This window comes from Centruroides vittatus, unplaced genomic scaffold, assembly GCF_030686945.1.
Source record: "Centruroides vittatus isolate TY-2023 unplaced genomic scaffold, ASM3068694v2 contig_329, whole genome shotgun sequence".
Classification (NCBI taxonomy): Eukaryota; Metazoa; Arthropoda; class Arachnida; order Scorpiones; family Buthidae; genus Centruroides; species Centruroides vittatus.
In genome coordinates, this window is record NW_027122113.1 from 994,120 (window position 1) to 1,020,946 (window position 26,827).

General features: G+C 29.0%; 2 protein-coding genes across 4 annotated transcripts in view; one reads left to right on the plus strand and one right to left on the minus strand.

Moving 5' to 3' along the window:
* The window catches only part of Klp61F (Kinesin-like protein at 61F), a 28,202-nt gene extending 21,313 nt beyond the window's left edge, over window positions 1-6,889 (minus strand). The window contains exon 1 of the mRNA XM_067268490.1: window positions 6,721-6,889. Coding sequence (XP_067124591.1) covers window positions 6,721-6,785 — 65 coding nt within the window. The 5' untranslated portion in view covers window positions 6,786-6,889. The remainder of the gene's footprint in view (window positions 1-6,720) is intronic.
* Window positions 6,890-11,375: 4,486 nt separating this feature from the next.
* Window positions 11,376-26,827, plus strand: part of LOC136973748 (death domain-associated protein 6-like) — a 41,424-nt gene continuing 25,972 nt past the window's right edge. For all 3 annotated transcript variants that reach the window (XM_067268493.1, XM_067268494.1, XM_067268495.1), the window contains exons 1-3: window positions 11,376-11,753; window positions 23,915-24,013; window positions 24,106-24,204. In XM_067268493.1, coding sequence (XP_067124594.1) covers window positions 11,676-11,753; window positions 23,915-24,013; window positions 24,106-24,204 — 276 coding nt within the window. In that variant the 5' untranslated portion in view covers window positions 11,376-11,675. The remainder of the gene's footprint in view (window positions 11,754-23,914; window positions 24,014-24,105; window positions 24,205-26,827) is intronic.

Genomic DNA, 26,827 nt, shown 5'->3' on the forward strand with positions numbered 1-26,827 from the left:
TTGAAGTGAGAATGCAGGAATATAGATAGAGCAATTAAAACACATTATGTAGTTCAGTATTCAACTCAACAATATATAATTGCTACAGTATTGCTTTTATTTGGACGTTTATTTTATTTAATGTACATATTTATAAAACTAAAATTAATTGTTTTTGAAACTTGCCAGCACTTTCTTCCTCCTGCTAGTTTTCCAATATCGGATTCAAAGAAATTAAAGTCCATGCAAATAATAATCAGACTCATAAACTATACAATAAAGTTAGATATCTAGCAAGAGAGTTTAAACCACACACACAAATAATTAAAAATGATGAAAATGAAATCATAACTGATGCGGAAGGGATTGCAGATGTCTGGAGGAAGTATTGTGAGAAACTTTATAAAGACACTGGACAAACAAATGGTAATAATCAACTTCAGAATGGATGGACAGAGGAAGTTGAACCATCTATTCTTAAATCAGAAGTATAAAAAGCCATAAATACATTAAGAAATCACAAAGCTCCGGGACCTGACAACATAACCTCCAAAATTTTAAAAGCAATGGGAGAACTGAGTGTTGATATATTTCATAAAATCTGCTCCTTAATTTGGAAATCTGAGAGATGGCCAGAGGAATAAATTGGAATAAATATTTTTATAAATTGGTGCTGGACATGGGTGCACCAACAGATTGTCTGTTGGTGCACCCATGGACATCTGTTGGTGCTGGACATGGTGCACCAACAGATTGTAGTAACTACAGAACTATCAGCCTAATTAACCATGCTAATAATGTTGCTCCAAATAATTAATATCCATTTGAAACCCTTCCTATTACCTGAAATAGATGAAGAATAGTCAGGGTTTATCCCTGGTAAATGAACTTGTGAACGCTTGACAAATCATTGAAAAAACCTATGAATTTAATGTTAAAGCTTAGCTTTGTTTTGTAGACTATACCAAAGCCTTTGATTGTGTAAAATGGCACAAATTGTGGTCCACTCTCCAGAACATGGGAGTTCTGCATCATCTTATTTTGATGATCAGAAATTTATATAAGAACAACTCTGCAAGAGTAAGAGTTAACAAAACTATGTCTAATACATTTACATCTGAAGCTGGTGTAAGACAGGGATGTATTCTTTCCCTTTTACTCTTTAATGCTTATTCTGAAATAATCCTAAGAAGGGTATTAGATAACTGGGATGGAGGCATTTCCATCAGAGGCCATAAAGTTAACAACCTGAGATATGCTGACGATACACTTATTACCACATCCAGTGAATCAGAACTTGAATATATTATAAAATGTCTTGAAACTGAGAGCAGGGAATATGGATTACTGATTAATGGAAGTAAAACAAAAGTTATGATAATTGATCGTTCCTTGACACAGACTAAGGAATTGCAGGCTATAAAATGGTGAATGAATTAGTTTACCTTGGACCACTTCTTACGAATAAAGGATGTAATAATGAAATTAAATGCAGAATTTGCCTTGCTTGTAATGCAACCTCTAAATTATTTAGAATTTGGAATGATTCTGCAATCACTATTTTTAATAAACTAAAGTTCATAAAAATGCTTATTTTTCCGATTGCCACTTATGCCTCAGAAACCTGGACCATAAATGCCATTTCTCAGAAGAAACTTTATGCCTTTGAAATATGGACATATAGAAGAATGCTGAGAATCTCTTGGACGGAACACCAAACAAATTGCTCCATCCTAAATCAACTGAGAATCACAGCATGCCTTACCACTAAAATATACCAATCCTATTTTTCTAAACTGCTCCATACGGCATCAAAAATATCTTCACCAGTTGTTGTTCTGGGAAGAGGGATCATTTAACAATCCTTCGGTGATCTTCATGTTATTACAACCACGAGAAAAAACAGCAACTTGTGCAACATCTCTTACATCGGTGCTTTCATCAACCACAACTGAAAAGCACTAGACTTTAGTAGATATTTCCTGTAGTTGTGAACTGACTTCATCTGCAATTTCTGTAATACTATCTGCCACCGTATTTCTTGATAATGAGATATCTTGAAATGCCTGTACCTTTTCTGGACAGACAAATTTGGTAGCTTTTATCATATATTCCTTGATTAAAGAACCATCAGTGAATGATATTGAATGTTTTGCTAATAAATAGCTTATTTCATAATTGACTCTTGTTACTAATTCATTACTTTTCATGAATTTTATAAGCACTAGTTACTGGCTATTAAGTGAATTCTTCATTGTTTTTAATTTTTCTTCTCTTATTTTTCCTTCAAAGTACAAAAATTGTTCTTTGTAATTAGTGTTATTTTATGTTGCTTAATGTTGTATTCTTTAGCAATGCTAATTGTTTCTTTGCAAATTAAGCATGTAATTTTATTGTTCACTTCCAGACAAAAATAGTTCAGCTCCCACCTTTCTTGAAATTTTCTTCCCTTGTCATCAATCTTTCATTATTTATTTAGTGTTGAAAGTGACATTTTCTGTATAAAAATTAGGGCTTATATTTAAATTTTAAAAATTAAAATAACTGCAACTACATATACTTACATTTTTTAAAAATAAGTTATAAAAGAAAACAACCCACAAATCCTTTAACACGTCAATCAGAAGAAAGAAACTAGCATAAATGCCTTTTGTTAAAATTCAAAGAAAATATGGTTTCGCACTTCAACTGTGGCAGCTGTACCTACCTACTGTATATGGCTCTGCAAGCAAATAGAAGATTTTTTAGCGAGTTTTGAAGCTTGGCATCTCTAGATTGAAATTAGCTTGAAGTTACTGGCAAGGTGTGTAACCACATCCTAGTTTCCCATGGTTGACCAGTGCATCATAGCATATGTCATATGCTATGATGCACTGGATCAGTGATCAGCAACCGGTGGTCCATGGACCATTGATAATCCACTAGAAAATTTGGGTGGTCCGTGGAGAAATTTGAACATTGATCAACTGAAAGTTATGCGAAGTATTACAAAAGAAAAGTAAAATGCTTAGTTGCATTAGAGGTTTTTTATTCAAATCTAAAACCAAATATGAAGTGACTGTTATCAATAAATAACGAACAATAAACAATAATGTGAGTGCAATTGTCGTCCTTCATGGAAAAGCACTAAAAATCCATAAATTTATTTCAAACAAGCAGCAACAAACTTTAGGTTTGCATTAATTTGTTAAAATTAAACAAACGAGTTTCATATTAATATAGTAAAATTGAACTTTTATAATCATTATTCTACAGATTTTGTATCGCTTAAACAAATTCATGATAGTGGTCCGCGAGATTCAAAATTGTGAGTTTAATGGTCTGTGAGGTCAGAAAGGTTGCAGACTGCTGCACTGGATCATAGCAACAAAACAATGGTTACTTACTATTTTCTTTGTAACATATTGTTCTGTTTTTCATTTTATCACAGAGCACTGTGATCGTGGGTCACAAAAAATTACATCGGAGCTGCCAGTTTGACACCTGTCTTAAGAAAAAAAAACATAATATAGGTTTGAAAACAGATGATTTTGATGGTGACTATGCACTTGAATACTTGCTTCTGTCAGTGTCAACAAATATTGTTGCTTTTCCTGTTATCCTCTCCCAATGAAATTTTTTATTTATGTACCTTTGTATAGTCTTGTTCCATAGTATTTTACTGTAGTGTCAAAAATTCAGACTAACTGGTACTAAAAATTCAGACCCAATTCAATTTGTCCAGATTTTCAAATTTGTATACATTAGCATATTGAATACTGTAAATATACTGTAATTCAAGTTTAAGCATTCGAAGTTCAAGGCAGTATTTCACAAAGAATGCAGAATACTGGCAGATTCAAAATATAATTTACAGAATCACTATATTTAAACAAAAAATACACTAATCATAATTTCAAAATTAAAAAATTCTGAATTCTGAATGAACAATAGAACACCACCACAAGGCCAAAAGTAGACCAACAACAAAATTATCATTTAAAGGATTAAAGAGAAAAAAATTGTTAAATTAACTAACATTGTTTTCATCTTCACTTGAACTATTAGTAATAATTTCTTCTGAACTATACATTTGAGTTGCTTCATAGTCTTCAGAAGACATAATAAATGATTCATTCACACTTCTATTAAATCATCTTTTATCCAATAATCTTCAAAATCTCTAACTCGAGCAGAATACATTTTCCAGTTTTCTTCAGAAACAGATTAATTCTATCATTTATGAAATGTAGCAATCTTGCTGTGGAAACAGAATCACTAATATTAAAGTTCTGAACATAATTTTTTAAATCTGTCCAAACATATTCAATGATATTAAGTCATAATGATAAGGTGATAATCTCAACACTAGAGCACCTTTCTGATTGAACAATGTGTCAAACTTAAATTCTTTATGTTGCATAACATTTTGCTTTATCAAATACAGAAGTTCAACTTTTCTTAAAAAATCACAGTAAGGTATATTATGTAAAGCATGCCAATCCATTAATTCCTGTTTTGCCCTTAATGAATTTGGAATTTTGTTTATTGGAACAGAGTGAAGAGCTGAATTATCAATTATCACAACAGCATTTTTGGGAATATTGGGTAATTTCACAGAAGTCCATTTTCCAAAAATAAATGAATTCATCTGCCCGCAATAATCGCTAGTGGTAGCATTTGACCTGTAAATTATAGTAGTATTTGGACGAAATTTGGTTTCATTTCCAGCACATTTCCATTTCGGGTATATGCCCCTCTTCTGACAGAAGAGGGACATATGCACGAAACATGCATTGATGTGTAAGATATTCCTGAATAAAGAGTGATGTTAAAGATGCCTAGCATCTACCTAAACACCTAGTTGTGAAGTAAAGAATAAATAAAAGAAGACAGTTTCAGAATAAGTCAATAAGGTTCATTTCTCCTTACATTCCTGGAAAAATGATAAGAACAATCATTTATAGATTTGGAATTTAATGTGTGTATATATATATATTTTTATCTTTATCTGATAACTCATCAATATAATCACACATTTCATATAGAACTAAATAATAAAATCTAAAATACTTAAAATATGTCAGAATACTTAAAATACTTAAATATTTTAATGTTGTAATACCTGTATTTATAATAATGCTGAAAAGTTAGTAATCTAACTTTTCAGCATTTTTTTAATGAAAATGTAAATGTTCACATCATTAGTAGACTTCTATTCACAAGTTACTGGCACTTTATTCTTACATCTTTATTCATCATCCTTACATATGGGTACCTTAAGTCTCAATGTTATTGTTACATACATATCCACAAGATTTTTAGATGATTTACATTATGTAATTAGTGACATGGTGGCATACTCAAAAAAAAAAAAAAAAATACCATAATCAAATTTGTAAACAAATTCAAAAAATGAGAATTAGATAACAAATTTATTCATTCAAGAAGGAAACTTTAAATTCTATAAATTTTTTTAATTCAAAATTTTTATATTCCCCAGGAAACTTATTTCAAGAAAATATCAGCAATGCTATAACTTTATAAACATTATTTTTTCAATAATAAAATCTCCAAATTTATTTATTTTTCATGCACATAACATTGTAACAATCTATACTTTAGAACCAATCTGATGATATTCTCTCATGTTTTTTTTTTTATTTACTAATGACAACGATAAATGAAATCTGTATTTTTAATCCCTAAAATGTCTGTTATCACAGCTGTAAACATCAACTTATTCCCAATAGAATTTAATACTAATATATATATTTAAAGTACAATAAAGTCCCACAAGTCTGAACTAATTGGGACCGGGCCCTGTTCGGATTAGCCGAATAATTCAAATAATGCAGAAGCAAGCAGTAAAACAAGTCCGGTTTATATAGAATTTTATAGATCCAACACCATCAATGACTTTTGTTTCTGTTTTTGTGTGTAAGTACAATATAGATCTGCTGTTTTAATAGGCCGTGTCAAACACTGATTTATTAATTTTGTACAGTATTAATACAGTACTACAATAAAATACAATCTTTTCGTTGTGGAATTCTAAATCTTTTTGTACTATTAATACCATTTAAATTCAACTGAAAAATACAAAAAACATATTTTGTGAGCTAAAATATTTCCTCCCCGCCGACTGAAACATGACATTCGGTTTAGGAAGACGTTCGATTTAGCAGTGTTCGGACTAGCAGGACTCTATGCTATTTATCATTTTAGGACAAATTACTCTTATCCTCATTTTACTATTTCTCTCTATTTTCAGATATTTTGAAAAAATAAGGCTGCAATTACTAATACAGTACTGGTTGCTTTCATCATATCAGATTGCCAAAGTCTAGTTGGAACTTATTACACCACCATTCACTTGTGTGTGTGTATGATGGATGCGTGTAGGATAGGCAAGAATCATTCATAACATGCATTCAAATCCAATTTGAATATACACATTAGACAAGCGCTATGTACACAATTTAACAATAGTGTCAAAGATATGTGCACAATAACCATAACAGACAATTCAGTTACGCTGTCAATACAACTGACATAATTTAAATAGTTTGATTACACCTAAGCCAAACAAAACTTTCCAGATTCTTAAAATACAATTTATAAAATATGTTTATAAGCTCACCTTATTTCTAGGAAAATTGTGATTTATACCATTGTCAGTTTTTCCCTTTGTATTTTATGTTACTGGAATTGTATTTAAAATATAATTACCTTTTTTATTATATTTCAAAATATCCTTACCTGCAACGTACATATACTTGTATATGTTGATTTTTTCTGGAATCTTTCTGCTTGCTTAGAGACATTTTTTACTTTCTATCGCTGTATTTCACTTTTTCGTTCGTTCGCGTTTCACCCAACATTCAAACAAACCGCTTCAAGTTTGAATTTTTAACTCCAAATATGGCCGTTATGTGTCGCCTCTCGAATCAAAGAATAATTGTGTGTAATTATTTTAAGACTCTTATATGATTTAAATAAAACGTATTAATTCTTTCTAAATGTTTTACCATATTTTTAAAATAAAACTTTAATAATAAGTTTTAAAAAAAATTGCTACTCGCGTAACACACAACACCGAACCGTTACTTAAATCTGCTTCTGATTAAAATTTGAAAATATGGATTAATAACGTTTTCAGGTATTTATTTCAAAAAATTATTCATTTAATATAAATATACAATTTAAATTTAAGTTATTAAAATAAATGTATGATAAATTTTGAAAGATATATCTGTAAAATTATTTATCAATTATGATATTGTTCTTATTTTATAAATATATGAAAAAAGCAAATATTCGAATTATATAATTTTTTGGTATATTTACTATATGTTATAAAAATTTCATAATAAAACCTGTCTAAAACGGAAAAAATTATTTCAGTTTACACAGATGTTACTGTATAGTGGTCCGGATTCACGAAAATATCGTTAGTTACAACGTCATATTCTCGCGACTTTGTTAAATACAACAAACTTACAATATCGTATTTATAATTCACGAAGTTCATCGTATCCAGATTTACTATTTACGACAAAATATCAGTTATCTGATTTCGAGAGTGTACTGTTTCGTCCAATAGAAACACAGTCCGAGAACTTTCGAATTACACGAGTTGTCTTCGACATGAGATCGGTGATAAAATGGAAAAGAGTAAAAGTCTTGTATTTCTTCCGAAATACAGGCGTTAAAAGATAGAGACGAAAAAAAGAAAATAATAATAATAGAAGAGAGGATACATCAAACTGTTACTTCTCGCAGAAAAAATAATTATTTGAGAATAGGCTTAATTTGAAAACACCTGAATAGTTTTTTTTAAACTCTTTCCTCCCTGTGGGCATTAAGAGCGCCTCCTTTAACAAGCCCATTATGGATTCGGCCAGGCGCAATGGGGGGCGTCCGGGTGGTGAGGGATAGGGCCACACTCACAGACAGACCACCCTCCGGATCGAAAAATCCTCAGGAATTTTTCGTCTCGTCTGGATTCGATCCCGGATCCCCCAAAGTGATAAGCTATCACCTTGATCGCTTGGTCATCCGGCTGCTCAAGTGAATAGTTTAATAATGTACTGTACAGTACAGTACGTAGAACCATAATTAAAATTCGACGTAAATGAAGAGAAATGACAAAAGCGTTTCAAAAAGAAAAGGCTAGTAAAATTTCTATAATTGCTTACTGTATAACAATTCTGTTAACAAATTTTAACATGATTAAGAGAATAGTATGCTATACATGTACGCCTCTCCAATACTATCTCCAATCTGATCACATTAAATCCGTTAACAAAATGTCTTCAATCAACAGACTAAATAAACAATAAATTTTCCACAAACCGTGTAATTCGTTGATCGAGAGAAAACTCAATACTCGTCGGCTAGCTTGAATTGTGTTGCCTTACGACAACCCACTGTATGTCGTATGTAACGACGCCTATTTATGATATTTTCGGTTACGACGCGTTTTGTGAATACCAAATTTTGTATCGTAACTTACAGTGGCGTAGCTAGGACGGTGCAAGGGGGTGTATCATGCACCGGGCGCCACTCGCAGAAGAACGCCCAAATGGTCTCCAAGACAAACTATATGTGTTTCTGGAGGGAAGAGGGGGGCGCCAATAAAGTGTCGTGCCCCGGCGCTAGTTATGTTCGCTACACCACTGCTAACTTACGACGAACGTTCGTCGTAAGTTGCGATAATACGACGCTTTCGTGAATCCGGGCTCTAGGCTTTCATTCCTCGTGTAATGACGCATTATTATTATTATTTCCGTTTTATTATGAGCATTAGCAGGCTCATTACGAGTTTGGCCATGCCTGCATTGAAACAATCAAATTATGAATAATGTCCGATTTAGCTAGGTAAAAATATTCATAATAAAATTTCTGAATTCTCAGGTGTTCTGAAGAAAATAAAAATTCAAAAACTTTTCATAAGTAGATCCAGATCCCTTTGAGAAATAGGTATATATTATAATTCTTTCCGCCCTGTGGAGACTAAAAGAGCTTTTTATTCATTCCCATCGTCGGTTCGGATCATGTGGAAGGCTGGGTGGTGAGAGACGGAGCAGCGCATATTCTAACATTCAACTGAACACAAAATGTATAATGGGAATTTTGAATTGAGCAGTGAGAACACCATATTCGTTAAAATTTTTATCTAAATTAATTAGTGTTAACGAACACTAAAGTTAAAGTTAAAGTTAAAACGAACGTTAAAGTTTGATCAAAACTGAACCTGAATAAAAAGGAAGCAAACAGAAACAGTTCTTCGGAATGGAGCGATTTTCTGTGTTAAAGAATAACCTGTTTAAAACAGAATCCTGCCAAACTGGAAAAAACATTCTGTACCATACGATTCCAGTTTACACAGGTTTTATTGTATATTTTATTAGGCCTACGAAAAAAGTGCTGTGAAAGGAACGTTGGTAGGATTTACCGTTCGTATTAAATATATACAGTAAATGTTTTTTTTTTTTATGCAGCTGCAATATCTACATTATCATTTAAATCAGAAGTTTCCAACTTATTTTTATCACGGAACCCTTTTCATCCCTTCAAGACCTAACTCGTACTTAGATTGTAAAAATATTGTTATATTGAGGGTTAAATATTACACTCACTACTTTAAATACTGATCTTACCTTCTTTATACTAATTAAATAAATTTTTAAAATAGTTAAATTCGAGATGAAACAATTTAGATTTACATCACTTATCTAATTGCCTAAATCTGAAATCTAGGGGCAAACAAAACAGTCTAGATTTAGATAAGAAAAATAGATTGTAAAGTGTTAATTAACTTTTTAAACCTTATTTTAACTCTTTCCCCAAGGCTAAAAGAGTTTAAAAAAAATTCATTTCGATTGTGCTTATATAATGAACAGAATTATATAAATTTTTATTATTATTTCAAATATTTATTACATTCACACAAAAATATTTATAAATTTGATAAATATGTATTAAAACAGTTTGTAATATTCATTTCAAACGAGAATTACAAACTTGAAATGAGATGGCACCACAGTCGACTGAATTTCCATTTGGCAGAAATAATATACATCTACAGTGCCCTCTCGTTAATCTGAACTAATTATTATATGTAGTTGTTCGGATTAGAGGGATTATATGTAAAGAAAATAAAGTCGAAGATAGAATATATACAAATTAAATTCGCTGGTTTCATTAAAAACTAATATGACTTTTTCAAAACATTTTCATTATTCTACTCATTATTACATTTTCGTTATTTGATATATATATATATTTTATATTTCCATATTTAATTTGCATTTACTATAATTAAATACAATTCAAAATTATATAAAATGCATCATTAACTTCGTGATTGTAAAAAGACTGGTACAGATGACTTCGATCAACGTTTCGCAGTTTTTCTACTAGAGTGCGCTATGTGCAAATGTGGTAGTGTCCGTTACTCGTATTTGTTTACTTAAGCATTCTTCTCTTAAATATTAATTAAAATAAAATACTCAAATATATATAATTTTTATAAAAAATCAAACCCAGTTAATTAATTTTATATTTGCAACTGAAAAATGCAATTGCTTAATAAAAAATTTTTTTAAAAATAATATACTTATAAATTTTTTAATTAATTCATTTTAAGTTGCAAAGTTTATTTCGAAAATTATTGATAAATCTTTTGATTAAATTGTAAGACGTAAAAAATATATATTTTAAACATTTTTTAATAAAATAAAATTTTATTTTTTTAATATGATCTAATAATTAATATTTATATTATAATAAAATTTGTTTAAACGAATAAAATTGTTTATGAATATTTCAAACATTTTAATATAAATTCCGATAATAGATGGCAGCACACACAATAATTAAAAGTTTAAGTGAAAAAATATTTTAAAAGTATATGTATATATAATATAAGCTTTAAAATACAGTGAGGAAGAAAGAAATATTTTTATGCTTTTTTAAAAACATAAAACAGTTAAAAGAAAGCTAAATGAATAGTTATAATTCTTTGAAATGAAAATACCGTAAATATTTAACAAAAATGTTTAAATTAGCATTTTTATGTTTTCTACACTTATTGAATTAATATGATGTTTTTCAAATTTTAAAATTTATAATTTAAAAATCAATCACAAATAAATATTCGGGTAATAATTAATTACAACATACGTCATAATTGTATATGAAAATCCCTATCGTCTCAGATATTTCCCTCACTTCCTGTAAGAAAAAAATTTCAGATAGGGAAAATTCAGAGGAACTTCGAACTCTCATTGGTTACAAAAATCCCTACCTCGAGAGCCTATTGGACACTACACTTAAGGACCGCCCATACTGTCTCGACACAATTCCCTTTTTCCCTACAGGGAATATCCCTAATATTCGTTACAGAGGAAGAATAAATCCCTAAACTGCTTCTTGTTCATAACTCGTATTTGATTGGTTGTCGTGCTCTATTTTTAAACTATTATTACCCGGAAATTTCCCTTTTTTTTATTTCCTGAAAGGATTTATCCCTATAATTTTCCAATACTAAGAAAATATGATGATATGAACTTTCGGTTTTGAAAGATATATATATATATATATATATATGAAAAAGTAGGTTATTTAATTATCTTAGTAAAACGATTTAAATAACGTATGCTTGGACATATTTACGTTATATTTATTAAATTTTAAGAAAAAAGAATAAAATGGCGATCGTTCGAAATCAGCACGATGAACCACCGAAGGAGATCATAATATTGTCATCGAGTGATGAAGAAAGCACGGTAAGGTGTTAATAAAAATTCTGTCAAATGTTTTGAATTCAGTCAAATTTTAAATAACAAAATTTGAATTTTTAACTTTATTACGAAACGAATATTTGATCTTTTTAGTAGAATTTAATTCATTTCTTTTTTTTTTTAAACCATATTGAAATTTAAATATTTGAATTTTGAAATTAGTCACATGGTGAAATTGATTAATTTTTCGGGACGCTGTTTTTAAATTTGAATATTTGAATTTTGAAATTAGTCACATGCTGAAATAGGTACCCTGAAATAGATTAGTGTTTTTTAACGCTGTTTTTAAATTTGAATAATTTGATGGTAAGTTTATACAAATAATTTTTCAGATGAAACTTGGATTGATTCGAATTGATTAAGTATACTGGATTATATTTATATTGATATTAAATGAAAACAGTATGTTAATTTGATGTAATCATGTCAGTTTCGTTCATTTTATGTATCAAATGCATATTTACAGGATGAATAATATGATTTTGGAAGAAAAATTAATGTTCATTTATTTATTTATTTATTTTTACTTTTTATAAAGAAAAGTTTTATGAATTTATTATAGGATGGAAAGCAATAATCTTTTCTTTGATCATTTTTGAAATATATCATTTGTATACACAGACTTATTGTGTGATTGTGTTAACATGTGATAATTTTTATTATTTTTCTATCAGTTTGCTTTGATAATTTGATGGAAAATTCTGTCATTTGCTATTTTATCTCAAATATGTTGTTGTTGTAATTTAAAAAATAAAATTTAAACCTTGATCTAATAAAATTTGTCTATAAATAATATATCCTATTTTTAGTTTATTGCTAAAAGAATGGAAGGAATTTTTCATTATTGTCTGAATCTATATTTTAATATATGTTACACTGAATAGCACGAGTAAGGTATTCGAGATTAAAAATGCATTGATGTATATATTTTTTTCATAAAATTTTAGAAAGTTTTGAACATCACTACACTTTATTTATTATGTAAATAGTTTACTTCATTTCTTTGGGCAAAATTAAATAAACTGTAATGCTTTTAAGCATAACAATATATTACAAGGAAGCTAATTGATTTATTAGATTAAACAATTTTTGAGATTATAAATGTTTTATCATTAGATCCTTAACTCAAAAAATATTATATTTGAACATAAAACAACACATTAAAACATATGCAAGTACTTTAAACAGACTAAACAAGTTTTAAATATTTTTGTGTTAATGTTTAAAGCATTTAATATTACTCATACTTGAATGTTATTTTTTTGAGTTGAGGATATGATGAGGCACATATTGTGTTGAAAAACATTTAATCCAATAAACCAATTCAACACTTTAAACTTTTTACATTACAAACTGTTTATTATTGTACATTATTGTTTGTTATTAGTATTTAGTTCGTATTACCGTATATTACGGACTATAAGACTCACTTTTTTCTTTCGAAAAATTGCCTCCAAAATTCAAGTTTGTCTTATAGTCCGTAGCATCTTATAGGTGTTTTTTAAAAAATTGCTTAAAAATTAAGATGCGTCTTATAGTCCATAAAATACGGTATGTTTTTTCCATTCTGAACTAATTTGACAATATACAGGGTGTCTACACATTTGGATGATGTGGATTTTCATTAGTGTTCAGAAAAAGTCTGGAAATTTTCTTCCTTTGCAGCCTTGTTGATTTTTTTGCTGACAATATGCTTGACTAAGTGTAGTTATCTGCAGGAAGCAAGAAGTAATGTGGTGGCAATACAATTTATGAAGAAGGGTGCAGAATATTTTCAGGACCCAAAATTTCTCCCAAGCTCACAATAAAATTTTTCCAAAAGTTTATAAAGTACACAAAATGATAAATAGTTTAAATGGTATTATTTATCAATTTTTCATTTCAAAAATTTTTATTGCATAACAAAACAATTTCTGATTTTTTTTCCAGTTTATTAATATTTTATAAAGCTCGGGAAATTTATTACAAGATAAATTTAATAAATATATACTTTTGTACATGGATTATGTGGCATTTGTTAATGAATAATAAAAAGTAATTATTGTGTACAGGCACAATGAAGTGACATTTTCCTCAACACTAGGCTAGTTGAATCTTTTATTTAGTTAGCTAACTAAATAATCACTTCACTTCATGTCACTTCATTGTGCCTGTACACAATAAGCAAATACAACATGGTTTCAACATCAAAAAAGTAATTAATTTTTTTTTCTTTCTTTCAAAGTCATTTAGATTTATAGTTGTGGATTAATAACAGAATAACAGAATTTTAATAATACATTTTATTTTTAATTTTAATAATTTGGCAATTATAAAAAGTATATAACTGTTAATTAGAAAAAATAACTAGCTAAAATGTTGGAGAAGCAAAACATATGTGCATAGTAAGTCAAATGCTATTTTATTTTGTCAATTTGCCATCCTGTAAGGCAGGGATGGGCAACCTGCGGCCCTTGGGCCGCATGCGGCCTGCAGTAATATTTTTTGCAGCCCGCATGGCATAAAATATGAATATATCAATTTTCCAGCTTAACGAGATATTCGACAAAAATTCAAACATTATTTTCTACAACTTATATTCGTGAATAGTTTTTTCACAATGAATTTAGTAAAAATTAAAACGGAAGAAACCGGCTAACAGACACATCAAAACTAATTTAAAACTAGCAGTGACTAATATTTAACCAAATATTTTCGATATATTACATTTAGATCAGTGCCAGAAGCTATATTAAGTATACCTATGCTAATTTATAATTATATATGAATAAAGAATTGTGATTTACTGACATTTTTCCCCTCTTTTCTCTTGTGTGCGGCTCGCGTCAGTTCAAAAGTTTTGAAATGTGGCCCTTACATAGAAAAAGGTTGCCCATCCCTGCTGTAAGGGATGTGAGTCAAGGAATCTGTACAAAGTTGGTCAGAGAAAGTCATGAAAATTAAAACAAAATTTGAGTAGGAACCCTGGCCCACCAGTGGCCAAGCGGTCTTCATATCCTGAACACTGGGAGTTCAGTTGTGGGTTCGCACCTCGCTTGGACGGGCTGGCCACGTGGAGTTTTACGGGTTTTCTCCACGTCCATAATGCCTGGTTGCATGTGATGCTGAATCATTACCCTATTAGAATTTTACAGTTTTGGTTATGTACAATAAGTAATAAACTTAATTATATCAAGACACTACTAAGGAGAATAAAATTGCAACATTATATACCAGGATTGTTAGAAAATATTAAAAAGTTAGTGAAAAATGTTGATGTAATTATTGTACCAAAAATTGATGATAAATTGGTATAATCATCAAATTGGTGAAAGATGTCTTGTTCTTTCACCAATTTGAAAGATATGCCAGCTGACTGCACACTCTCCACTAGCTCAATGAATCATTATAGGCATGGTTTAATAAATGTAGTTGCACATGTAGAAACCCAACAAGTTATATTAGTGAAACTGGAAGAAACATAGATAAGATTAAAAGAACACCTGCAGATATCAGATTAAGACACACACAGTCACAAATTTTTCAATGTATAAATCAGTTTAATTGCAAAATAAATAAATAAATTATAAAAATATTAACAAATGAAGATGAACTTGAATTGCTTTATGATAAGAAATCTCGATTTGTATTATTTGTATAAATAATCCCATGAAAATATTATGCAAAAATTTAATTTATTTTAAAATTGGTCAGTATGGCATTTTTTTTAGTGTATAATTTTACTTTCCTTTTGCTAGTTTTTCCAGCATGTATTAACTATAATTATAATCTCAAATATGTACAATTCTATGTATATTACATAATTTGTATAAATATTTTTGTTAACTTCATGGGGTTTTGAAAGTCCAGGTGTAAGCATTATTTAATACGATATAAACAATAGCCCAATAATTAGGAACTTTGTTTGGTTTAACTAATAAATTGGCTTTAGAGATGATGTTGATATAGAAATAGTTAATTTAAGTATGTAAAATAAATGATAAATGTTTTATAAAAAATTTTGATAGAATTACAAGTGCAGAGAATAAAATGTTTAAAAATATTCTCTGAAAATTGAGGAAATGATTTTATGTTAAAGACATTCAATAAATACAAACAATTCTACTAAATCCTGATACATTAATAATAAAGCCAACCACTGCCATATGTCGCCGGGCTATAGGCTACATAATACATATTCAATACATACATATGAATATATGAAGGTATATTAAGAACAATTTCTATAGTTAAAAATAAAGTTTTCATAATACAGCAAAAGATTTAAAATCCCATATGGATTACTAAAATAAAATTATCAAATATAAATGTTTTTGAAATTAGAATACTGTTTTTTAACCTATTAATATAAGAATTTCTCTGCTGCAAAGTATAGTATGATATACTGTATTATTCTCTCTCCTGATTCTCAATGGCTTATTTAATACTTGATAGCTTCTTGTTCTTTCTTTTGTCTTTTGGAATTAAGCACAAAATTGCTAAGTAGAACTTATCACACAGGAATACTGTTAGATAGATAAAATAGACTTTATTCTGCACACTGGAACAGATATGCATTTTGGGCTGTTTATCCGTCCTCAGACCACATTTTACATTTGTTAAAGCTGGAATGTTATTTACATGTGACTGCTGAAATAACAGAGTATTTAAAATAACAGGGTAAAAAGGGGATAAAACTGTAAAACTTACTAAAAATGTAGAAAAAAAAAACACAAAACCTTAAAATAAATAAAACAAGCAGCCCGAAATGCATATCTGTTCTGTTGTACAAAATAAAGTCTATTTTATTTATCTAACAGTATTCCTGTGTGGTAAGTTGTACTTAGCAATTTTGTACTTACTCCCAAAGTAACTTATTTACTTATTAATTATAATTTCTTTATAAATTGTAAAATTTAAGTACTGTACATGTACTTCCTATTTAAAAACAAAGTTTGGGTTATCTTATGAATAATTAAGTAAAAATTCAAATAAAGTAAAATTTTTATTAATTTCTTAAGATATATTTTAAATTGATAGATACTTTAATATTTGTTAGTATCATAAATGCAAATCATATAGAAAAAATACATTTCAATGCATTATCGATTGACAAATTACAAACAGTCTAATTTGTCAAGTCACATAATATGTCATTTTTTGTGATTCCTAGTTAAATTCACTGTAATTTGATATGTAATAAAAAACATTTTATATTGCCAAATTCATACAAGATAGCTCATTATGTTTTTTAATAAGTTCTCACTATTTTATTATAGTAATTTGTTGTAAAAAGAAACATCAGCTATTTCATGAACAGTATTTTTCAGTAGTTTTGCTTTTGGTTTTGGTTCTGGTTTTGGCTTCATGATTCTATATGTAAACTGAAATCGAAACCTAAATCAAGACCTTCAGATAAATACTTGAGATAATCCATATGATATGATAATACACAATGCTAATCTTTCCTTTTTCTGATTTTTTGCTACAATATATTTTTAATTTAGTATGTGATTTTTCTTGTTCTCTTTTTACTTTCCTGGCTATTTTAAATAACTATAGTGATCATATTTTTTTTGAGAAAATAAATGACAATTCAGAAATCGTTTCATAATAAAAAAGCAGATTGCATTTATTTGTTTCACTAAAAATAAAAAGTCTTATAACATTTATTATAAAATATAAGCATATACATAGCATTTTAATAAATTAGGTTTATATTTTAAAAATTCATAAAACTGTAATTTAATCCATATCAAAGTTGCATTTGGTATAAATGCTTGTTTCCAACGTTTCAATTTTTTATTGGGTTTTTTCACTGGTTCACATATTGTTAACTAATGAAAATGCTTGTTCAGTAGATGCATTGTATCCAGGGAAGCATAAGCAAAATTTGATTGTTTAAATTGGTTTTAAAAGGTTCATGTTTATCGGTGAAATATTTAAAAATTTCAACCTATCTATGTTGACAGGACTTATTGTTTTGTTGACATTCTTAGATTTTTTAAATTAATAGTTATGACACTGGTGACATAATTTTTAATACATAAAACTTTGTCAAATATTCTGCAATCATTAGGCTGCAATTTGAAGAGATTGTAGACCTAAAAATTTCCACTGTCATCGGTCTGTCTGTCTTTTTTTAATCACGAGAATGGAGTTAGATAGATGAGACTGGATATGGAAACCTTAGGGGCAGGAGGCCCCGATTATCTATATACCAACTTCTGTTGCAAATTGGAAGTCATATTATTTCAATTGAAAAATTTTCTCATGAAAGGTGTTAGATAGATGACCAGCACGACTCCATTGTTAAAGGAAAATTATGATGTACAGGGGCAAGCCACCACTAATTTGAGGTGGAGAGCATGTATTTTAAATTAAATAAATTAAAAATATGATTAAAAATTACAGTGAACAATCACTCATTTATATTTGTTTCAGTGAGTGGAAATGAATAAAATGTTTTCCTTGATCTTCTCTATCCACAAACGGGTTTCTCATAATAGGATCTATTCAAATATTTTCATTTCCATGAAAGAACTGTCCCAGCTATTTAAATAATCAATGCAAGTTTGGTAAAATTTATAAATTTCAATAAATAAATTAGGTAAATTGAATATTGGTGTCATGTGCAAGTACCAATATTCAATTTACTGTTTCCTTTCACAAAATAAAGCACAAAATGGCCATTTTAGAAAAAATCTAAAAGACCGAGCAATGAAATAAAGGAGTGCTTCTTAACTACTTTGAAGCTTAATTCCTGTGCCTTTTTGTCAAAAATTTCTGAAATTTTGCAGGGAGGTTTGTCTATTAGGAGGATTGATTCTATTAAATTTTAAGGGTTAAAGTTCAAGGGGATGGTGAGATAGATAGGTGTCATATTTTATATCTGGAGTCAGATTTAATGAAGATTTTACTCATTAGCATTTACAATGTTTTATAGAAATCATCTCTTCCTCGAAATTAAGTTTTTTTGCTATTTTATAATAATTAATAATATAAGAAGTTTTTAAATAAAATTTTTCATAACAGATGGCACCATGTATAATTTTAACTGTTTTTGCCAGGAAAGTTATGCAACTCATTGCTGGATTTTTTAGATCATTGAAAGTAAAATTGCTATAGAGAACAAATCATATAGAAACACCAGGTGATTTGATTATACAGACTTTATTATCTAAAAAGGAAATGCATTTTGAGCTATTCAATGGCAAATAGATAAAAATGCATTTCCTTTCACCTGGTGTTTCTATATAAGTTCTCTAAAGCAATTTTATGCTCATTTCCAATGGTTTATTTTTAATACTTAACAAAAATAAATGAAGTGGATGATTGTTCAAAATTAATTCAGGATTCAACAAAGTTTTTGTCTTAGCTTATTTTATTGACATCTCATATATTCTACGTTTTCAATTTGTTTTTTTTTTTTTTTTTTAATTTTTATTAGAATAATTTGAAAAATGATAGAAAATTAGGTATGGTTTGAAATTAGGTAGTACAATAATTATTAATGCCTGAATTGTTTATAAGTTTGAAGTATTTTATTTTTCAATCTATTTATGTTTAATTTTCAGAAATTATCTGAAAGCTATAGATATATTTACATATATCTGTTGCTTTCATATAATTTCTGATATGAAATTTTTTAAGCTTGTATTGCTAAACATTTTCAATTCCTATTGATTGTACATAAAATTATATTTGGATGTTTTTTCATATATAGTACAACCTCCAAATAGCAGATACTATCAGGACCGAGAAGTTTGTCCGCTGTTTAGAGGTAAATATAATAGATGTCCTGTTTGAAGGATCTGGAAATTATATAAGTATCTGTTAAGCAGTGGTGTTCCTTATTCAGTAGTGTTCATTGTTCATTAATGGATGTTTCACTGTATTGGCATATATATTATATTGCTTATTAATACAGAGTATATGCAATAGATACACTTTGTTTTTTGTTTTTTTTTTTTTTAGATATAAAATTATGAAACAGACTGTAAGTAATATTAAAAAATATAAGTTGAACTGTTAAATTACAGTCACCTTGGATTTCAGATGCCACCCTTTTTGAAAATTTGGTTTATGAATAAAATTTTGAACTCTTTTTTGCCCCAGTTGCTGTATGATAACTTGGTTGCTGAACAAGCTACTCAGCAGAACCAGCCACAGATGGTGAACGTCCTATACCTCCTGTGTTAGAGAAAGTTGACGGCCTGACCAATTAATGACGGGACTACTGATTCAGAAGTTAGTGGCGCTGAGATTGCCTCACATTATGATACAAATCATTTATGAAGTTACTATTTAAAATTTCCGACATGCACATTTGAAATTACATTTCAAATGTGCTTGTGGGAAAGATACTATTTCCATTTCTTGGTACATGCTGCAGTTGAATTTAAGTCAAATTGATTAACAAAAACCACGTTAATTGACGTTGACATAATACATTATATATTTTAATATTAATATTTAATATTTATTAATACTAGGTGACCAGTTAATTAAAACTAAAATTAAAAATAAAAATAAAATTGAAACATAATATTTTGAAAAATGTGGATAAAGTACTTGTCAGTCTTGATTGATTTGGTTATATTTCATCCAGGCAGCATTTATTCTCTATTTATAGCCCTTCTTTGTAAAGTGTTAGTTTCAGTTTCAGTTGGAGGTGATGGAACATTTTGCTTGTAATATATAAACTGGTGTGCAAAACTTAAGCAACAATGTAATTTTTAAGCAGACAGCCATGAAATTGTAGAAAAGGGCTTGTTGCAATCAGTAGAACTCCCAATGCAGTAGAAAGGTGATTCTTATGCAGGAAGAAGATATCACAAGTGATGTGAGGGCACGCAAAATGCATGCAGTCAGCATGTGCAGTGCAAGACTACAATAAAAAGAAGGCTTTGATTCAACACTGTAAACATTCTATTCATTTTTGCACTAGTATGCTTTCTTCATCCTTTAAGTACAAAATAATGTGTCTGCATTCTGAATTTCATGTCTCCCAGGTGATTTCTTGCAGAGTTATGACCCAAGGTTTAACTGTACTATAATATGAGGGTAGTTTGAAAAGTTCACGGCCTGACACAGAGATGGCACTAGTAGTATCAGATAGTGTGGATATTTCTCAAGTATGATCCATTAGGTGGTGTACTGTAAAGTTTCAAATATGTGCATTTAGTAATTTGTTTGTTGTGATTTAGCAAACCAAACAAGTTTTGATGTTTCCTGAAAAATGGATAAAATCAAGTGCTGTGCTGTGATAAAATACTTCATTTTAAAAGGTTTAATGCCAATAGATATAATAACGGAGTTGATTGCATTTTGAAGGACTCTTTGCCATTGTTTTCTACAGTGAAGAAATGGGTTACTGAATTTAAATGTGGTTGCTCTTCCATTTTTGATGATGACTATTCAGGATGTCCAAAAACTACAACTACTGAGGAACTTATTCCAAAAATTCACAATGCTGTATTAAATATCGATGAGTGAAAGCATGTAAACTTGCTGAAATTGCAAAATAGATCATGTTCACAACATCTTACATGCATATTTGCATATGAAAAAGCTCTAGGCACAATCAATGCTTCATTTGTTAACAGTTAACCAGAAACATATTCAAATGAACATTTCTTAGGAGTGCTTGGACATGTTTAAATGCAATTCAACTAAGTCTCCATGACGTTTTATCACTGTTGGTGAAACAGATTTACCACTACATGCCAAAGACAAAGAATCAGTCCAAACAATGGGTGTAAGATAGTGAAAGTGCTCTAGAGAAGACAAAATATGTTCTGTCAGTAGGAAAGGTGATGGCTACTGTTTTTTGGGATGCTCAGGGTGTTGTGCTTGTAGACTATCTAGGAAAAGGTAAAACATCAATGGAGAGTACTATGCAGCATTTTTGGAGCAATTGAAGGATGCTATTAAGACCAAACATCTGCATTTGGTAAAGAAAAAAGTGTTTTTCTACCATAACAATATGCGTGTTTACATTTCTTCTGTTGCAGTCATAATGCTCCATCAATTGTGCTTAAAGTTGCTGCCACATGCACCATACTCACCAGATTTTGGCATTCAGTGACTTTTTCCTCTTCCCAAATCCAAAGAAATGGCTTAATGGACAAATATTCATTTCAAATACAAAGGCCATAGCTCAGACAAATGCTTATTTTGTAGAGTTAGAGAAGTCATATTATAGCAAAGATAGTTAGAATATCATTGGGCTACATTATTGAGTTGAAAGGTGACTATGCCAAAAAGTAAAAAAAAAAAATTTGGTCAAAAATCTTGTGTTTTCTTTCTCAAAACTTTTTGAACTACTATGAAACAATGGCAATATAACTATTTTCCAACCTAAGGTAAGAATGCATTTATATAGTTGCTTATGTTTGTGTAAAAGTATATACATTAAAACTATTCAAGAACAGTAAACTTCTGTTAACTCAGACTAATAGGAGATGAAGGTTTCTGAGTTGGCAGAATGTTTTCTCTGATGATATGGAAAACAAGACAATGGTTATACATTACAGTAATTTATTATGGCCAGTTCTATACAAAGTTTTATTGATCTTTAGTAGGTTATAGTGCTGAATTTACTATTTTTGGAAATGAATTAGAAAATTTCATGACAGCACAGTATGCAGCAATGTAGTGTTTAGTAACAGTAATATTATACACAGTATCACATCTTTCAGATGTTGAAAGTAAGAATTTTTATTCAATGGAAAACATTATCATATACCAGTAATTTTGTTAATTTTTATATGAATTTATATTTTTTATGCCAATGAATTTTTAATTAATAAATTAAAAACATTTAAATGAAGATATCAAACTTACTAGGTTATAACAAAATGTAAAATTTTGTTTTTAATTAGAATTATATGAGTTTTTTATTTCATTTGTAGCATATAATGTTACATCTTCACTTTCTTTAAATAATTTTACTCATAAATTCTATTTTATAAAATTTGAATTACCTTATATGTTTTCTTAAATTTTTATCTTAGGAATTAATAAACAGCACAAATTTAAAAAGTATGTTTCAAATTATAAAAATGTTTATTTTCCCAAATTCATTTAATATATATAAAATTAAGTTATATTAATTATGATTTAAGTTTAATAATTATGAAATAAAGGTAAATTATTATAAAATCGATAAGTAATAAGTAAACATTGAAATGCTCAAAAATTTATAAAAAAAAAAATACTTTTTAAAATTTCGATCTCATTTGACAAATAACCCAAGTAATACAGTTGGATAAGCAAACAAATGACCATTTCAAAAGAAACGTGATGTCAATGGTTTTCTTATCTAGTTATTAAAGCTGCTTTACTAGGCAACTTGCCCAATATCAAGATGATTATACTAAATATTGGATTGTTTACAGATACGGATCAGTTGAGATTCTCAAATGTTTGAATTTTCTTTAACAAACTAAAAAATTCATTCATGTTTTTAATTATGAAGTATAGAGTGATCTTTCGAAACTCGGGTTGCTTCTCAAAGTTAGTTTTTAATGCTAATATGATTTTTAATATAAAAATTCAAATGCTACTTTATGATTAGCATATAACAGAGGTGGGCAAACAAGAGTTCAGTGGGAGCTGAAATGTAGGTTTTGCAAAGTGCATGGGAGCCGCAGTTCTGTACTGTCGTGGCGGATAGTATGGTAAGGCAGGGAAGAATAGGGTGTCCCCCATCCGGGTCAAGAACTTGTCTTAAAAGAATAGATTTGAAATGTCAATTTAATTTATTGCACCAACTTGGAAATAAATTACTAAATATTACATATATATAATTACATATTTTCACAAAATTGTGGAAATAAAATTGTAAAAATAATAATAAAAAGCAGAAATGAACACTTTCAGGAAGAGCTGCATGTAACTCAAAAAGAGCTGCATGTGGCTCTAGGAGCTGCATTTGCCCACGTCTGGCGTATAAAATAAAATAGATTTTAGAATTTCTTTATATTTGTTTTAGCATTAAAAATTTGATCTGAAGAGAGGTTGTTCTAAAAATCAACACCCTTTAACTTTGTCTTTCCCTTTTAAATAGTTATCGATAATGAATTTATTTGTTGATGAAACTATACTGCAATATTTAAAATACTTCTTAAATAATTTGTTTTATTTAAATTGATATTTTACAGTCTGTGAAAACTTCTTCTAATTCAGTTATAAAACCACTTTCTGACGACCAAACCTATAATAATAATAAAATTAAAGAAGTTACAAATGATTATCCTCAAGTAAGTTATATAAATAAAAATTATAAGTTTTATATAATTGATAAAAAGTTTAATTACTAATTTAAATATGTAAAATGCAATTTTATTTTTAGATACTTCACTCCTTTACTTTAAAAAATACAGAATCAATACATTCCATTCCAAGTAAAACTTCAGAAGAAACACAAAATAAAGCCGATTCAGATGTTCAGGTAATGATTTATTATATAAATAACTGACATAATTAAAAATATGATGGTCAACAATTATTTAATCTATTTTAATAAATTTAAAAAAAAAAACTCTTAGATATAATAGACCTCTTGCTTTATGATATTAATCTGTCTAAAAATCCCATTGAATTGTAAATGTGTATCATGTGTTTGAATGTGATGAAATTTTTACTTCAGAACTAAATTTCGCTTTTAAAAAAAGAAAAAAAAGATATAAAATAAAGATATAAGCAAGAAAAAGAAGTTTTTTTAATGCTAATAGAGTTGTGTTTTATTTACTGTTTTTTGTAATCAAAAGTTTGTTCAAAATGATAAATACAGGTTATTTAAAACACTCAGCCTTGCCTCGCCAGTGACTTGTTTATTACTTATGCTTAAATCTTATAGCTTAGTTGACAGCAATCCCAGACCCATCATATAGTGACTATCTTATCCTTATTTTATTATGGAGTCTGTTATAAAATAATTTGATCCTATGAAGAGCCAATCATAGAGAATATGCTGTATTTTTAAAAAGTTTTGATTTTGACAAAATGACTGATACCTGAGTCTGTGACGAAAAAGAAATATTAGACTACAAGAAGCAATTAATATTTATAATTGAGAAATCAATTAACATTCAGTAAGAGAAAAAAACATGAAAAATATTTTAAATTGCATTTCTGTGTAGATAAAGACACTTAAATATAAATACTACATATTTTACACATCTCAATACAGAACAAAAGATATATTTCTAAAATAGATTATTTAAATTATTAGAAAAAGTCTTTTAATCAATATCTTAATACTATTTTTAACAAGAAGTAATTAAGTAAAATTTTAAAACTTACAAAAATATCTTAGCAATGAAGATACTAAAGTATCATTTGCTTAATGAATAGAAATTTATATGTACAGAATAGTAGATTCTTGATTTAACAGACTTTTGATTTAATGGACAAAAAATTTATAACCTTTTTTTCTTATTTGTGATAGAAGACATTAAAAGGTTGGGTCATGAGTGAATGAGTATAAGTTACTCAATGTACAGTACATTATTATAATATTTTATTCATACTTATACATTATAATAAAATTTTAATACATTGTATGTATTGTTAGTTAATTATTAATATATGTTTTAAAAACACATTCAATTTAATGGACTTTTGACAATAATGGATGCCCTTTTCCCAATTAGTTCATTAAATCAAGGGTTTAATGTATGTGTGAGTAGCCCAGGAGGTAGGATGAAGTCATACCTCTTGTTGTTGGCAAACAGGTCAGTGACCTGCCCATGTGTCAGAGGATGGCTGGTTCACGTTTGTTTTAATGGTCCCGAGGGGTTGGGATTAAATTTGTCAGATCGAGTGGAGGAGGTGAGTGAGGTCATCGGTAAGGCGATGGCGATATATGAGTAAATGAAACCAAAATTTATTAGATAACATAAGCAACAATTACAAATTCTAACATCGAGAACTATCCGACTTGGCTCCCTAGCTTCCTAATACACATAGAGCGGTCCAAGAGAGACTTTACATTAGCTCTTTACCATACCTCCTCGATTCCTAGGACCGAAGCGGCTAATCTTCAAAGGGAGAGATTCGTCGAGATGATTGGGTGATCGGGTTGAGATGATGGTTTCAGTTCCTGGAGGGTCGTCTCGGCAGGTTGCTCGGGATACAATGGGCAGTTTTTCTTTCGGCTAACACATTGTTGCTTGGACTCCAGACTCTTCACTCTCCCCTTGTGTCTCTCCCTTTTTCTCCTTGGATTACATTATCTTTTTATGCCAATCACGAAATTTAGTGCTTAGTTCCCTGTGACACATTTGATGAGTTTTCTAGGGGAAGGAAACGACTTCGGGGAAGGAAATGTAATCATCCTCCAGTCATAAGATTGCCAAAAATTGTGAAAGAGGGGAAAAAGAGAATGATTCTTTACGTTTCCATTCAATCTGGCCCTCACATATGTATGTTTATTTTACTTTTCCAGTTCTAATGGATAATTAATATCTGAAAAATAATTTTAGATAAAATACAGGTAACCTAAATTAATATTACATGGCAACACTTTTTCATACTCAATACTGTTGGTTTTAGTTTCAATTAGACTAATTCTTCTTCTTAAGCCACATAAGAAATATGACATGATACTAGAATGCATATTGTAATTGATAATATAGTTTTGTTAAGGTGAAAATGCTTGCTATAAAATAACAAATGCAGTTTACTATAAATATTTTAAAAAAATCCTCTAAAAAATTTACAGATGAAGAAAGAGAAAACCACAAAATTGTTGGTTGTTTCATACCAACAATTCAGTTGGTATGAAACAACCATTTGAAATTCAGTTAGCGATTTTTATGTTATCGGTATAGAGGCTAGGGTAGCCACATACCTGTCTTTTGAGTATTTTGCCTCTGCCCAACAGCACCTAAAGCTGTATATTAATTTTCATCATTTTAAGGTATGTGAAAAAATAACTATAGTATATAGTATGTGAAAAAAAGAATTTTATTTTTATGAAATTATTAAAAAAAAAAAATACAATAAAGTTGCAGTTTTTTTAAGAGATCAAATTATAAGAAGTGTAATGGAGGACAATGGATTTAGGTCAA